This window comes from Siphateles boraxobius, unplaced genomic scaffold (assembly GCF_051911475.1).
Source record: "Siphateles boraxobius isolate OS27281-9 unplaced genomic scaffold, OSU_SipBor_1 19, whole genome shotgun sequence".
Classification (NCBI taxonomy): Eukaryota; Metazoa; Chordata; class Actinopteri; order Cypriniformes; family Leuciscidae; genus Siphateles; species Siphateles boraxobius.
In genome coordinates, this window is record NW_027508799.1 from 18,618,878 (window position 1) to 18,635,855 (window position 16,978).

At 45.4% G+C, this 16,978-nt stretch overlaps 1 protein-coding gene across 1 annotated transcript in view; it reads left to right on the forward strand.

Moving 5' to 3' along the window:
* The window catches only part of LOC143741709 (thyrotropin-releasing hormone-degrading ectoenzyme-like), a 139,465-nt gene extending 123,374 nt beyond the window's left edge, over positions 1-16,091 (forward strand). Inside the window, exons 16-20 of the mRNA XM_077234036.1 lie at positions 2,166-2,333; positions 7,542-7,682; positions 7,915-7,996; positions 8,906-10,096; positions 15,941-16,091. Coding sequence (XP_077090151.1) covers positions 2,166-2,333; positions 7,542-7,682; positions 7,915-7,996; positions 8,906-9,049 — 535 coding nt within the window. The 3' untranslated portion in view covers positions 9,050-10,096; positions 15,941-16,091. The remainder of the gene's footprint in view (positions 1-2,165; positions 2,334-7,541; positions 7,683-7,914; positions 7,997-8,905; positions 10,097-15,940) is intronic.
* Positions 16,092-16,978: the final 887 nt, after the last annotated feature.

The following is a 16,978-nucleotide window of genomic DNA, read 5'->3' on the forward strand; positions in this document are numbered from 1 at the left end:
CTGAAGATGAAGACTAAGACTAAATCAAAAATGGCTGCCAAAATTAACACTGGGTAACGCAGCGCTGTTTCACTTGGTCTACACTATCACACTAAACTGCATTTGAGTGTGTTTAAAGTTATTATGTTATTCTATGTGTTAGTTTGTTCGCTGTATGAGACTAGCAGTAAGCTAGATCAACATTAGAATAACATACTGATCATATTCTAACATTTCATCATGTTGAGCTATATAACATTGATTAGTTTTCTGTACATTTGCTCACCTGTCTAATAGGCTAAAGTACATGCAAGAGCGGAGTCCCTGTCAAGTCGAAGTTAGTCGCGGACGTGAAGCTCTCGGCATCTCGAAAACGCTACGCTGATATTGATCCTAGTTTTATTTCTCCTTTTGTCCCAAAGTTTGCTTGCCATGGTCCATAATGTTTGAACGCAACAACAACAGCGTGAGCGTGCCACTAGATGTAACACAATTGTCCACGTCTGTTGCCATGGTTACTATGGCAGTACGAGGGGAAAGCAGGGATAGCGCGGATATTACGTCATTGACAGGCGACAATGACCAGGGACGAGCCATTATTTAAAATTGGAATTTCTCTCAAATTAAAATTCATTGGTAACTTTTGGGATATTGTAAGTACACAAATGCAGGAAATATATCACACTTTGCAAGTGATTTTTGGATATTTTATTATACATATTGTACCTTTAAACGATGTACAACTATTATCACTTAGGGTGTACTCAATTTTGTTGCAAGCTATTTTGACAATAATGGCTGTATGTTGAGTTATTTTCAGAGGACAGTAAATATGTAAATACATATTGCTATACAAGCACCACATTGACTACTCTAAAATATATGCAAGTTTCATTTCCATAATATTGTCCCTTGAGATATATTAAAATTGTTGCTAAAATATGAGGGGTAAAATCACTTTTGTGAGATACTGTGTGTGTGTGTGTGTATATATATACTATATATATATACTGTGACAATGTTCAAAGTGATTCAAAATTATTGCAGACAGCAGAATGCCACTTGAACAGTTGACATTTATACAATAGACAGCAACAGAAAAACAAAGCTGAACTTTTCACATAAGCATAACAAATAAAACATGCAAGAATTACACTCACACTGTTTTTCATTGACTCTTCTAGAGGTGAAACGTTGACTTGTGACTTGTTATCTTTGAACAACCCTGAGGATTTTCTGAAACTTCTGCTGTGAAAAAAAAAACTCTCTTCAGGGAAATGTAAACAAGAATTAGGTGTGAACACAATGTGATCTAATGGCGTGTGAATCTAAAATAACCCTCAGTAAATGTTTAATGAGCAAACTTTGTCACAGTGAGAAATGCTAATCACCTGCAGCATTCAGTGTGCATATATGCTAATAATAATAATAATAAAATCATAATTCGTTACATTTATATAGCGCTTTTCTGGGTACTCAAAGCGCTTTACATAAGGGGGGGGGTACCACTACCAATGAGTAGCATCCACCTGGATGATTCGACAGCAGGCATATTGCGCCAGAACGCCCACCACACACCAGCTTACTGGTGGAGAGAAGACAGAGTGATGAAGCATATCAGTATGTATGGGGATGAGGCCATGATGGACAGGAGCCAATGGGAAAATTTGTCCAGGATGCCAGGGTTAAACCCCTACTCTTTTTTCCGAAGGACATCCTGGGATTTTTAATGACCACAGAGAGTCAGAAGCTTGGTTTAAAGTCTCATCCGAAGGACGGTGCTCTTTGACAATAGAGTGTCCCCATCACTATACTGGGGTGTTAGGACCCACACAGGACACAGGGTGAGCACTTCCTGCTGGCCTCACTAACACCTCTTCCAGCAGCAACCTAGTTTTCCCAGGAGGTCTCCCATCCAGATACTGACCATACTCAACCCTGCTTAGCTTCAGCTTAAGCTGCTGGCCATAATCAATGTATCATCCTTTTTCACTCCAGTCAACCTTTGTATTTATGTGACATAAAATAGTAAAACTATATTTTTGGCATCATCAATACAGTTGTAAATGTTAAATGTATTTAAATGCTCACTTTATTGAATGTGAATGTTTACCTCAAAATATCCAGCCATGAATGCAAATTCAGCTTGTGACTTCAATCAGATATTTCAATCTTCTGTCTCACAGGATTCCACCTAATGTGCGGGACATTGTGTACTGCACAGGCGTGTCTCTGATGGATGAGGACGTGTGGGAGTTTATCTGGATGAAGTTTCATTCCTCTACAGCCATCTCTGAAAAGAAGGTTCTTCTGGAGGCCTTGACCTGCAGTGGCAACGTCTTCCTGCTCAACAGGTCAATCAACACTCTTACCGACTCATTGACAATAACATGATGAGGCAAAGAAATTCAAATAACAAGTTGTACTGGAGTATAACACATTGCTCAATCAGTCTTAGCGGGAAGGTTTAGCATCTAAAAAAAACCTTTCAAATTGCCATTCTATTGATAGCAAGAAGTATCTGTAAGTCTCTGGAGGATGTACGACACTCCTCTGACTATAACTCTGTTTGTAGTCTGCTGTACCTCATGAAGTAATCCGATTCAATCCCTTCCACCACATCATGTCGCTCACAACAGCATAGCTGCACTCACTACTCTGACAGGGCTGTAAAAACAATGGCTGCTGTAGGAGCTTTTCCCACAAGTCTCCATGGCGCCTTAAATCCTCTCCCGACTCAATAGTTGGATGAGGGCGGTGACGGATTACACCCTGTCCAGCCCAGACGAGGATCTCACAGCCCACACATATTTTGAAGCAGTTCTCTTCGGATTCACTTTGGGTTTGACATCTCCATTTATTCAGTTTCATTTGGTCATTGTTTTATAGATGCTATGAGAGAAAGAAACTTGCTCATATAAAGAGGCCCACCCTGACCCCTCTCTTCAGTGAGTGTTCAGCACTCAACAAACTGATTCCTGTGGGAATCTTCTGTGTGAGTCAGTTGAGAGGTGGTTTTCCTTGCTAGAGGAAAAAGATAAATTGCACCGCACTTAGGAAGCACATATTTTTGTGCTCTACATCCAGGCATCTTTATCATTATGTTATAATACTATGCATCACATTAAAGTCAGCAAGGAACATTTTCATTTTTTTATATTGTGGCAATTGCATTCCTTGAAGCTAAAATCAATGAGCACAAGCTCTCAGTGATCCATGACCCGGGTGTCATACACAGTACCCCTAGATACAACATCTCAAAGTCAGGCAGCTGAACGTCTCGGTTACGTATGCGACCCTCGTTCCCTGAGTACGGAACGGAGATGTTCTGTCGTGACAACGAATGGGGTCTAGCTTAGAAAGCCTATCAACTTCGAGTATACAAAATGAGCCAATGGCAAAGAAATGCCATGGGTCTGCGGAATTTGCATGGCGCAACTCTGCCCCACCTCGTGGGTATAAAAGGAGGACTCAGAGAATACAACCCGTGGGATGCATAAGGAGACCACTGGGGTGTCCAGCCTCAGGTGGAATATTTCGACCCCAGGGCTGGCAAGGTGGCTTTGGTCATTCGTGCCAATGCCAAACGTTAATTTCAATGATGCCAATGGTGGAAATCTTGGCCTGTGGAAAATTTGAAAAATGTATTGTTCTCTGTTGAGTCCACCTTCACTGTCTTTCCCACATCTGAGTGAGTTAAGATGTAGAGATTCCCCCAAAAGTCTTAACACCCAGAATGTTACATGCCCAGAGTAAAGCACAGGCTGGATCAGTGATGGTTTGGGCTGCAATATCATGAAATTCCTTAGGCCCACTACTTGTGCTAGATGGGTGCGTCACTGCCAAGGTCTACCAAACCATTGCACCCAATGCTTCCAACATTGCACCCTGAAGGTGGGGCTATGTATCAGCATGATGATACACCAATACACACAGCAAGACTGGTGACAGAATGGTCTGATGAACATGAAAGTTGAGTTGAACATCTCCCATGGCCTGGTCACCAGATCTGAATATTACTTTGGGGAATTTTGGATAGTCGAGTCAGTAAACTTGGCCACCAGTATCACATATTGCACTGGCCACTGTTCTGCAAGAGGAATAGCTTAAAAACGTACCACTTGAATTGTGTCTGTCATTCTCAAGATTAATTTATGCTGTATTGGCGACAACAGGAGGCCCCAAACCAAATTAACAAATTATTGTGGTCTAAAACCAGGTTTCTGTTTCATTGAGTATTGAAGCTTTAAATATAATGCTCACTTCCTTCTGATTTAGTGGTAGTTATTGGCAGTGATGAAGTCGAGACCAGCTCATTGAAGTCCGAGTCAAGACCGAGATGGGAAGAGGGTCGAGTTGAATCAAGACTGAGACCAGATGAGGGTCGAGTTTGAGTCAAGACTGAGACCAGAAGAGGTCTGAGTCAAGACTGAGTCTACATGCTCCTGAATCAATGTGTGGTCTTGGATTAGGACCAATAAAAATATGGTATTTTCATGGACTCAGCAGCAAGTGGTATCAGTCTTGAGCTTGACCATCCTCTGCTCTTGTTCCTTGCTTATATTAGGTTGGCTTGACCTACAACAATGGTTATTGGTAAGGGTTAACTGTGGGTAGGACTATTTTTTAAAAAATTGTTAATCCTATTCCAGGTCCCAGGAACACATGAAGCACAGGAAATGTGCATAGACATGCCAAGAAACCTTTTCCCCCACCACACAACAATGATGTGGGGTGAGAGCAGCAGTAGTGATGTGATAGTGTTGAAAGTGCCAGAAATCATTGTTCATAAAAAACAGCCACTAGCAACACTCACATGTTAGTTAGAAACTGGCACCTATTGCTACAATGCATGGTGTAAGCATGATGTGTGAAGAACCTGTAACTGAATTTTTAACTGTTGATATCTGGAGCTCTACACTTCTTTTTTTCTTCCATTTAATGAATTCCCATGAAATAAAGGTGTTTGGCATCTCTGTTCATTGTGATGGTAATGCCTCATCCATTGTTGCCTAGAGAGGGTTTAGTGTTGCTTTATGTGCTTCAAATATCTTTCATTAATACGATTTGTTTCAGTGCCACATAATGAAGATCTGATTATGTATTAAACTTCAGAAGTAAACGAAGTCCAGTAAGGAAGCTTAAAAAATCTTCCGTTTTATAAACTAATTTTAATGTACATCTGTTGCATGTTATTGAATACCCCATAATTATCTCTTAGTGTGTATAAATTAACATGTAACCACTCAGCCCTAATTTGCCCAATTGGATTTGTGTTATATCCATGACTTCATACCTGTCTACCTGAACAGTTTGACTTTGGAAAGATTAGATGTTTCTCAATAGCACTATCATGATTCAAATGTGCAAAAGTCTTAGTAATTCCCTCAAATTAAGTCTCAAAGGAGTGATTCCTTAAACCCTGATTAAAAAGTCTAAGTCTAACTTACTCAGTAAATGGTGATTCTCCTTTAAAAAGCCATTTAAGTATAAAACTACATAATCTGTCAGGGACCTGTCTTTTTGCTGGTGGCATCATTTCATTCAGAGCCCCTCAGGGCTGAAATATTTACATTTACATTTAATAATTTAGCAGACGCTTTTATCCAAAGCGACTTACAAATGAAGAGAGCAATAGAAGCAGTCAAATCAACAATAGGGCAAAAATATGTAAATGTCATTTTCAGCTAGACCAGTGCAGCACACATAGCAATGATTTTTTTATATAATAGATATAGAATAGTAAATATTATTGAGTCAAATGTTGGCGAAAGAGATGCATCTTTAGTAGATCCTTGAAGATGGCTAAAGACTCAGCAGCTGGGGTTGAGATAGGCAGGTCATTCCACCAGCTTGGAACAGTCAAGATAAAATATTTCATGACTACTGCAGCATTCAGACGTCCACCTTTGCTCTAGTGTTGGACTTAAAAGACAGGACCTCCAGCAGCAATTCACTGATTTTAGATGCACTTAAATTTCACACAGCATGCACAAGCAAAGCCCCCCGTCCCAGATGAGCTGTGTGTGAGAGTGTGTGTGTTTGTGATATTTAATCTACCGCAGAGAAAACTGGCCTGTGTTTGGAGTGAGCTTGTAACCGTGCTTCAATCACTGAGTTTGAAGGATGGGGTGTATGGACTCTTTGTTTAGTTTTGATTTCAATGGCATGAAGTAAATTGTATCCCCCTCCTCCATTATTATTTTTTTGGATGACGTGTGTTGTGATCTAGTGGGCTGAATACAATTTTTCTCCGATACTGGAATTTGTGTGTGTGTGTTTGCTGATCTCACCTCTGATCTGACTGCTATGTTGTGCAGCCTTAGAGACTGAATGAAAAATAACGTAGTGTACTGCTTACTGACTACTGTGAACTGTCTACAGTATACCATTTTTTATTTAAATAATGTAAAATATTGTAAATAATGGCACGTCCTGATTTTGTGGAGTTAGACTCGTTCCTGGGTCAACATATTCAGTTGATCCTGGAACAACTTTCCTGTTTGAAAATTTAGTCCTGACTATATCCTCACCCCTAAACCTAACCCCATAACTTATCCCTAAAATCAGAGGGAATTGACAGGTGAATGACACTGATGTAGAAGCACCAAACCCTGGTTGTAAGCCTGAACTTTACTTAAACTGTAAACTTGTCCCTCAAATCTGATTGGTTGATTGGAATGTTGTTTCTGGATCAACAAAGATGTATAAACACTTGGAATGGATGGTCAGTTTAAGCGCATTACATTGTGGGATACAGTATTACATATAGTGTGTTCTGTTTGTATACTGTATTTCGTTAAATGTAGGTATCCTTCACATATAGAAAATGTACATGCTGTGCACAGTGTACATACTGTATACTCAAGACAGTAGTATGCTAAAATAAACATGCTGATCTGAACATAAAAAAGTGATCGTAGAATGAGTACAGCAAAAGAAACTCTTCTGAAAGAGTTCACACTTGTCCACAGAGGAAGCAGCATGTCACCTTTGCGAGCTGTGAAGCTGCCGTCCACACACACAGATGTGTTTGTCGCCGTGGCGATAATCTCCAGGGTGTTTGTGAAAAGGTGCCACAAATGACTCGACGACGATAGAAAGTCAAAAGCCCAAAAGAGCAGTTGAACTGAAATAAGAGACCAAACCACAGTGAAGCAATTACCCCACTTGTTATTGCAAATTGAAAACTTGTGCACCGTGGAAGCGTCTTTGTGTAACATCTCATTTCCTATTTCTTCCTTTTTCATCTACTTGACATTTCGCACCAATTTGAATCAAATGGGTCTGTCTGCATTTGATTTGGGCTTCTCAGGTTAATTACTTTTTGAAGATGCTGAATCACAGTATTGAGAACATATTTGAATAATTGTGATTCTCCAGGCCTGTCAGTGGCTGTCTTTAATGAAAACGGGGAAGAATAATGTGTTTTGTATCTCAGATTTACCCGAGCTTAAAACTAGCACAGAAATGATAGCAAAATTAATTACAAATAGCACACTTAGTCAAGATATCACAAATATGATAACTAAGGAAACTCTTATTTATTGTGTTGTCCACAGGCTCCTGAATCTGTCCCTCACCTCTGACCTGGTGCCGGATCAGGACGTGATCGATGTCATCATACATGTGGGCCGCAATCCGCTGGGAAGACATTTAGCATGGAGATACTTCCGCGAGAAGTGGGACATATTGAATTCCAGGTGAATGTAGCTTCTCTGTTCATCAGTGACTTTAACCTTCCTCTCAGTCCCTGATATGAATTTCATATTAGTCAATAAAGATATTTATTAGTCAATGTTATTTTTTTGTGGTTGTAGGACCAGAGTGCATTATGGGAAATATCTATTGGTGTTTATTTGGTACTGAGCTCATTAAAATGGTGCTCCAGTGTTTTTAATGACAGAGCTTGAACTCCATGTCTCTCATTCGCAGGTATGGAGAAGCTTTATTTATGAACTCAAAATTAATCAGCGGCGTGACGGAGTTTCTCAACACTGAGGCCGAGATGAATGAGGTGAGTCTGGACTTATACACCATCCTCAGGCTTATTCACCTCCATTCAATCTAAAGCACTTGATTGATGAGTAATTATTAAAAGTAAACTTTGAAGCCTGCAGAAATGTGCTCTGGTCTGTTCCGTTGGGTTATTTCCTCAATGTAACTGCTTAACCAAATTAGAGGAAATGGAACGTATATTCACTTATTTAAATTCATTCAGCTTCAGTCCCAGAGGACACAGACTGCTGATGCTTCTCACTGCAGCACAGCACTTTCTCATCCAGCTGACTTTGCCTTCCACAATTTATCATTCATACAGCGATAATACGATCCCCCTCAGTGTTTTCTTCAACAGAGCATTAGCATACTGTCATTGACAATCAGCTGCTGCCAGAGCACTTCATCCACAGGTTCACCATTAGATCAGTGATACTTTGAACTCCGTAGGTTTCAATTGATTGTTTTATTTATTTTCAACGAACAGCAATTTTTAAATAATTCAAGACCAAATTTGCAGCTTAAATACTTAATCCCAGCACATGTTAGTTCATGTCGATCTCATGACCTCAGGAACTGGGAATCGTTTTTCGTAACATGTTATTTGTAAATGGAGATCTTTAATGAGATTTTCATGTTTGTAATTGATGTTAGAGGCTTTTTTTTGACAGACACCCAAGTGTCTAAACACAAAAACAACACAGATAATTCTGTTTACTTCAAATCCATTCCCACTCCTCATTATCATAAACATCACTGTTATCTGCTAAATTACATGTCAGGCATTTGCATGTAAATGCGTCTTATATTCTGATGCTGTTTAACTATCAGAGATGAAGGTGCCACTTACACACAAAACTCTCTATATCTGATCCATCAGACACAATACGATTATCATGTTAATGAAAATTGTTTATATTCTCCTCAGCTGAAAGAGTTCATCCTGACCAGCGGGGGAGAGTCGGCACCTGCGTTCGCTCGAGCCGTTGAGATCGTTCAAGCTAATGTAAACTGGCACATCCTGTTCCAGCAGCAGTTTTACCGATGGCTGCGAAAAGCTCCTGACGGTTAACACAACATTAAGCATGGAGCGATCTATTAGCATGAAACATCTATCAGACATGTCGTGGCCAGTGACGTGGAGACACCTACGTGATATTAAAAATGACTTTTATAGACTTTGAGAAGCAGCCAATTTGAACTTTTATTTCTTCTTTGAAACAACAAGGCAATGACAGTCCAATACAAGTTCCCAGAGAACAACAGTGCCGTCCTGCTGGCCAAACACACTTACTACACCAAGAGAAGAGTTTTTTTCTTTTTTTTTCATTTGCAACACTGAATATGGTAACAGAAGGACAGGAATTTCCACTTCTATTTAAAAAAAAAGAGCCAGCTGGGCTTCTTTTTTTACTCTAGAACGAGCATGTGCATTGAATGGAACAGGCTGGGGAAAAACGTTTTTAACGTGATTTGAGGCACATGTGTGATCCTGCTTTCATCCAGTTATATTCATAATGTGAAATACGAGCTATTCGTAAAACAATCTAGGCAGTTTGAAAATTTCAGGCAGTTTCAGGATATCTGTCTTTAATGCGCTTGGGTGTTTATAACCTACAAAAGAAAGAAAATGGCCTTAAAAGGACTTTATCTACACTCACTACATTCTCTCCCCAAAGACTGCTTCTGTTCTCAGATGGAACAAAGACTCTTTTTAAAGTTGAAATTTCAGTAAAAAGCTGCTCTAAGCTTTTCTTGCACAATCACAACATTTTATTGACTTATATTTTTTACAATATCAAATGAGGCCATATCTACCTTCATCAAACAGTCAAATAAAGATAACTGCAGCTCGCTCGCGGATCCATCATTTATCATGGACAAACACAGGCTTGTCTGACTAGGGTCAGTGCTAATTAAGGGATTCTTAAAGGTGCCTATATTTGGTTTCTGTGTTCAGTAGTGGATTGAAGTTGAGTTTATAGATTCTAAAATATTGACACATGATGATTATATAACTTGAAGAATATGCATATACATGTTTGTATGTTCATCAGTGGCACTCTTTTTTTTCTGCACATTCATTCATCAAATATGGTGAACATGGACGCTAAATCATGTTCCCTTTCGTAGTCACTCCGAGTTACGTCGGATGACGACGAATGGGGGTTTCGCTTAGAACACCTATCGACTTCGAGTATTACAAAACGAGCCAATGGCGATGAAATGCCATGGGTCTGCGGAATTTGCATAGCGTATCTCCGCCCCACCGCGTGGGTATAAGGAGGACGCCGGCAACATGCAGGTATGTTTTCGCTTCGGAGCCAAGAATATTTCTTCACTCCACAATCATCTCTGACTTCGCTCTATGAGACGAGCTTCTCTCTCCGGTGTTGGTGTGACGGCGATCTGCAGCGAGCTCACAGTGCCTGCTGATCTGTGCAGTGATCTGCCAGTGTGTGTGTGTCTCCCTGTGCGCTTCAACATCGCGGAGTTTTTTTCTCCTCTCATAAAAGAGCTCGCACGCGGCACGTCTTTTTAAAGACGGCTCGCCCGTGCATTTCTGGTTGCAGCGGACTGGTATCGGACTCTGATGGGCACGAGCGCTGTCTAGTGTGTTTGGGCTTTGATCATGCTTGAACAGCGCTCGTGGATGACTCATGTTCTCTCTGGGAACGTGATCATCGCGTCATATATAGGTCGAGACTCGGTGAACTCGCAAGAGTGAGAGTCCCCTCATCCACTACCCGATCTTCGGCTGGTGGACAGGGTGACCTGAGGGTGTTGGTCTGGAACAAGGCGCCGACTCTGTGTCCACGCCCCAGCCCCCCCTCTTTAATGACGGTGCCCGCTAGCGAACTGATGATTCCACGAGTCTACCCACGGGTGGCCCGTGTGTTTTCATTTGAAGCTACAGAGGATGATGCTGTGTCTGTAGCAGCATCACTAGGTGGGCTTGATTCTTCTGGAAATGACGACTCTTCACAGCTGCCACCCCTTGGTGTGCATACGGCTGTGCCTGAGTCTGATCCGGAGATGATGGCCATGCTTTCCCGGGACGATTGGTTTTTGGGTGAGGCCGCCGACGCGTCCACGGCAAACCCCAATATCTTTCCTCCCGGACGTGCATGATGAGTTCACGGGTCCTCTCGTTGGTCTCATCCGCCTTTCCTCCCCTCAGGGGCCGCTGCCCATGGGTACACTGGGGTTCCCCCGGTTGAACGCTCTGTTGCCATGCTACTGTGTCCTCAGAGTGCTTCCCGGCGCAATCCTAAGCACCCGTCCAAGCCTGTAGTTCTTTTCGTCACAGTAATCTGTGGCGAAATCCTATAGTGCCACAGGACAGGCAGCTGCCTCACTGCATCCCATGACCGTTCTGCTGGTCTACCTGACCCAGACGCTCATGGACATGCAGGAGGGCGGGACTGACCCGAGGCTCTTCAGTGAGCTGCGCGCCGCCACTGACCTTGCTCTCCGAGCGACGAAAGTGGCCGTACGCTCTCGGAGTCAGGTGATGTTCACCAGTTTGGGGCTGACCGGTCTGATGTGCAAGATGTCGGGCGGACCCGTCTGCTCGACACCCCATCTCCCAGGTCGGCCTCTTCGGCGGTGCGGTTGAGTGCTTCTGCCCACAGTTCTCAACCGCCCGTGAGCAGATTGAGGTTATTCTGCCCGACGGCCCCGCCGTCCGCTCAGATCCCTCAGTCTGCCCACCGCCGAAGGCTCCCTCCCACGGTTCCAACCCCGCCCGTTCACCCGGGCCTGGCTCTGGAAGACCGTAGGGGGATGCCTCAGCCCTCTCCAGCCCCGCACCCCGCTAAACGCCGGGTTAAGCGGCACTTTTGAGATGGGCTGCTCAGAGATGAGACTCAGTTCTTTCCAGGAGTTGGTAGCAGGGCCACTCCTTTCCCCGGTGGAGGGCTGGGGAAGAATCCTTATTCAGGAAGAACTGACTCTCTCCTCTCTGAGCATACAGAGTTCTCGGACGACACAGAGCGCCGCCCACAAGCCGTGCTCTCCTCTTCCCCCTCTGCCCCAGAGGTGGTTGACACGGCGTGCCGTCCACGGACCGTTTCGCCCCTGTCCCCCTCTGTCGCCAGACCCCTGACAGAGCAGGCCCCCGTGGAACGCTGGTCCTTCCCTGGCCTCCTCTGTCAGGGTGCGGTTATGACCTTGCCCCCACACCGGGCCGCTATGCCGCCCTCGTCTGGGCTGGTCATTTCCGCTTCGCTGCACCACCGGGGGGACGTCTGTGGTTCTTCACTCCGCTGGCACAGTTGGGAGCCTGCACTAGAGCTCCCTATCTGTTCCGCTGGGTCGTGCGAACCATCGGCTCGGCTATGCGATTCAGTTCGCACGGTCTCCTCCCGTCTTCACGGGAGTCCGCTCCACTTTCGTCGGTGGCTATGCCCCTATCATGAGAGCGGAGGTTGCTCCCTACTGGCGAAGGGTGCGATTGAGACTGTCCCTCCAGCCGAGATGAGGTCCGGGTTAACAGTCCCTACCTCATTGTCCCGGAGAAGTCTGGTGGGTTACGGCCAATCCTGGACCTATGCATCTGAACCGCTCCCTTCTCAGGCTGCCGTTCAAGATGCTCCTGGCCAAACGCATTTCTGGATGTGTGCGGCCACAGGATTGGTTTGCAGCGATCGACCTGATGGACGCCTACTCTTATGTCTCCGTTCTCCTTCGACTCAGACCGTACCTACGTTCTGCTGTCAGGGCGCGCGCATGTCAGTACGCTGTTCTCCCATTCGGGCTAGCCCTGTCTCCTCGCGCCTTCACAAGGTTGTTGAGGCAGCCCTTGTTCCTCCATGGGAGCACGGGGTTCGCATCCTGAACTATCTCGGTGACTGGCTGTCTTAAGCTCACTCCTGAGACCAGGTTTGTGAATACAGGGACCCAGTGCTCCGGCACCTAGCTCGTCTGGGCCTTCGGGTCAACTGGGAAAGGAGTAAACTTTGCCCCGTGCAGGGGAGCTCTTTTCTCGGCATGGACTTGGTCGCCTTCTCCACTCAGCCATTAAACAAGAGTGCGGTCCCACTGAAATTGTTTCAGAGGCTCCTGGGGCATATGGCATCTGCAGCTGCGGCAACGCCGCTCGGATTGCTTCATATGAGACCGCTTCAGCTGTGGCTTCGCGATCGAGTCCCGAGGTGGGCATGGCATCATGGCACGCTCCGAGTTACAGTAACTCCGACCTGTCGTCAGACCTTCACCCCGTGGTGGAACCTCAGTTTCTACGGGCCGGTGTTCCCCTAGAACGAGTTTCCAGGCATGTTGTTGTCTCCACAGATGCCTCTTCCACGGGCTGAGGCGCCATGTGCAACGGACATGCTGCCGCGGGCTCCTGGACAGGACCCCAGCGCCTTCTGCTTGTCAATTGCCTCGAGTTGCTGGCAGTACGCCTTGCCCTGCACCGTTTCCTCACGTTGCTCAGGGGTCAACACGTACTAGTCCGTTCAGACAATACCGCGACTGTAGCGTACATCAACCGTCAGGGTGGTCTACGCTCCCGCCGTATGTCGCAACTCGCACGCCACCTCCTCTTATGGAGTCAGAAGCACCTGAGGTCCCTTCGTGCTATCTACATTCCGGGAGATCGGAACTTGCAGCCGACGAGCTGTCACGGTTTCGGCCCATCTCCTGCGAATGGAGACTCCATCCCCAGTCGGCAGCTGATTTGGGACCAGTTCGGGGACGCACAGATAGATCTGTTTGCCTCTCACGACTCGACCCATTGCGCCCTGTTCTATCCCCTGACTGAGGGCTCTCTCGGCACGGATGCACTGGCGCACAGCTGGCCGCGGGGCCTACGCAAATATGCGTTTCCCCCAGTGAGCCTTCTCGCACAGACCTTGTGCAAGATCAAGGAGGACGAGGAGCAGCTCATTCTGGTTGCGCCGTATTGGCCCACCCGGACCTGGTTCTCCGAACTGGTACTCCTCGCGACAGTACCTCCTTGGCCAATTCCTCTGAGGAAGGATCTCCTTTCTCAGAGACGGGGCACCCTTTGGCACCCTCGACCCGATCTCTGGAGGCTCCACGTGTGGCTCCTGGACGGGACGAGTCAGGTTTGAGTTCCCTGCCACCAGCGGTGGCGGCTACCATCACTTCCGCTAGAGCATCGTCCACGGGACATGTCTATGCGTTGAAGTGGAACCTCTTCGTCAACTGGTGCTCTTCTCGTCGAGAAGACCCCAGGAGATGCTCGATCTCTGTCGTGCTTTCCTTCCTGCAAGATGGGTTGGAGCGAAGGCTGTCTCCCTCCACCCTGAAGGTGTATGTGGCCGCTATCGCCGCATATCACGAAGCAGTTCAAGGTAAGTCTCTGGGGAAGCACGACCTGATCGTCAGGTTCCTGAGAGGAGCGAGGAGACTGAATCCTCCTCGCCCTCCTCTCGTTCCCTCTTGGGACCTCTCAGTGGTCTTAAATGCCCTGCAGAGGGCTCCCTTTGAGCCTCTGCAACCAGTTGAGCTTAAGTTCCTGTCTATGAAGACAGCGCTCCTGGTTGCATTGGCCTCCATCAAGAGGGTAGGGGACCTGCACGCATTCTCCGTTGACGAAGCGTGCCTGGAATTCGGGCCCGGTCACTCTCACGTGATCCTGAGACCCCGGCCTGGATATGTGCCCAAGGTTCCCACCACTCCCCTCCGGGACCAGGTGGTGGACCTGCAAGCGCTGCCCCGGGAGGAGGCAGACCCAGCCTTGGCACTGCTCTGTCCAGTACGCGCTCTCCGCGCTTACGTAGACAGAACGCAGTGTTTCAGGACCTCAGACCAGCTCTTTGTCTGTTATGGTGGGAGACTGAAGGGAAAGGCTCTCTCAAAGCAGAGGTTGTCTCACTGGATAGTGGACGCCATTGCTTTGGCTTACCAACAGCAAGGCCGACCGTGCCCCCTTGGTGTGACAGCCCACTCCACTCGGAGTGTGGCTTCCTCTTGGGCTCTAGCACATGGCGCCTCGCTGGCAGACATTTGTAGAGCTGCAGGCTGGGCGACACCCAACACATTCGCCAGATTCTATAATCTCCGAGTGGAGCCTGTGTCCTCTCGTGCTGGACCCGCTCAGGTGTCTTCGCTTGCTCGCCATTCCACTCCACGGACTGGATACGTGCGATTATTCCTTAGGTGAGCCTTCCTCTTTGAAGCCCTGAGTTCCTCCTGCACTGTTGACGCTGGCGCCAGTGTCTATTGCCTGGGCGTCGGCTAGGTGCCTCCGTGTGCATGGTTCCTCCCTGAGTAACCCCCACATGTGTATTTCCACTGTAAGCCTCCTTGAGCATGTGTCTTTCCCTTGGCAAGCCATCTTGCCCTCCTGGAGTTGAAAGTTGCCACCCCTCGGGCTGGTCACTTCAGTGTTCACCCATATGTAGCCCTCCGGCCATATGTGTATCTTAAGTCCTCCCTACGGGTAGGCATGCTGCGGCATATCTCCTCTGAGATATGCTTCCCAGTGTACCTTGGTATTCCTGTGTTAAGTAGGACTCCTTCGTCTGCGCCAGTATCACGACAAGGGGATCAGACTTTCGCAGGGCACTGGAAGACAGCTGTGAAGGTGGCGTGATTTCACGGGGACCCCCATTCGTCGTCATCCGACGTAACTCGGAGTGACTACGAAAGGGAACGTCTCGGTTACGTATGTAACCCTCGTTCCCTGAGTAGGGAACGGAGACGTTACGTCTCCCTGCCACTTCCGCTGTACCGCTGGGCAGACGCCTGAGTTCAGTCTCGGCTCCTCAGCGAAGACATACCTGCATGTTGCCGGCGTCCTCCTTATACCCACGCGGTGGGGCGGAGATACGCTATGCAAATTCCGCAGACCCATGGCATTTCATCGCCATTGGCTCGTTTTGTAATACTCGAAGTCGATAGGTGTTCTAAGCGAAACCCCCATTCGTCGTCATCCGACGTAACGTCTCCGTTCCCTACTCAGGGAACGAGGGTTACATACGTAACCGAGACGTTTTCTTGATTTGCAAGAACAAACCTCACTGGTTTTCGCACATCAACATTCATTAAAACAATGAGCAGAATACTGAACTATTATGATAAAAGTGTTTAAGTTCTATTTTTTTGTGAATATCAAAATAAAATATGTCAGGGTGGTGTAACCAGTGAATGACTGAAATTATTGTAAAATGTTTTACCATGATAATTATTATTTTTTTTTAGTTAAGAAAATCTGCCAAGTATTAATATTTGGATAAACTTGTATCTGCCAAATCCCTGCAGTACATATAGGATTTTTGTAACTTCACAAGAATTTTGACAAGTTAGTTGTATATGTATATAGAAGGTGTATTTTTTGTAATAACTTTTTATAAACAACGAGATGGAGCAGGTTTATTTACAAAATGAAGAAGGCAAACCAAGATGTCACAATTATCCACAAGGTAATGTAACAGCTTTGTATATTATACACAATGACGACAAACTGAGGGGCTGTATACACGACACTATTTAAAACTAAAAATGGAAAACTCTATGGAAAAAATTTAAAACGACAAAAGCGTTTTTGGGGCCTGAAAGCACAAACTTTTGAAAGCGGGGTTTCAAAGTGCAATATTTGAAAACAATACATTTATCGTCTCCGTGTAAACTACAAAATCGCGAATTTGTGAAAACGGTGACGTCATGTGCATGTGTTCAGTCTAAAGGCGCGTTTTCTCTTTACAAAGTGACATCGCCATCTACTGGCCTGGCATGAATAGCACAGCGTTTTTAGTCACTTTCATGTGAACCGGGATCATTCTGACAAAATTGTCGTATGTATGCGAAAAACATAAAAGAAAAAACAAATCTACACAGACAATATGTGGTTACACCACTTGACATTTTTTGAATAATTTAATTAAAATGTTCATTAGATTGTTTTTGTTGTTTATTTTTTTATATTTTGTTGTAGATTTCAATTCTTAAAACTTTTCTCATGCGCTTTAAAAGAGAGTTTAAAAAGATTTATAACAAACGACCCAGATACAGATTTGCTACACACTTG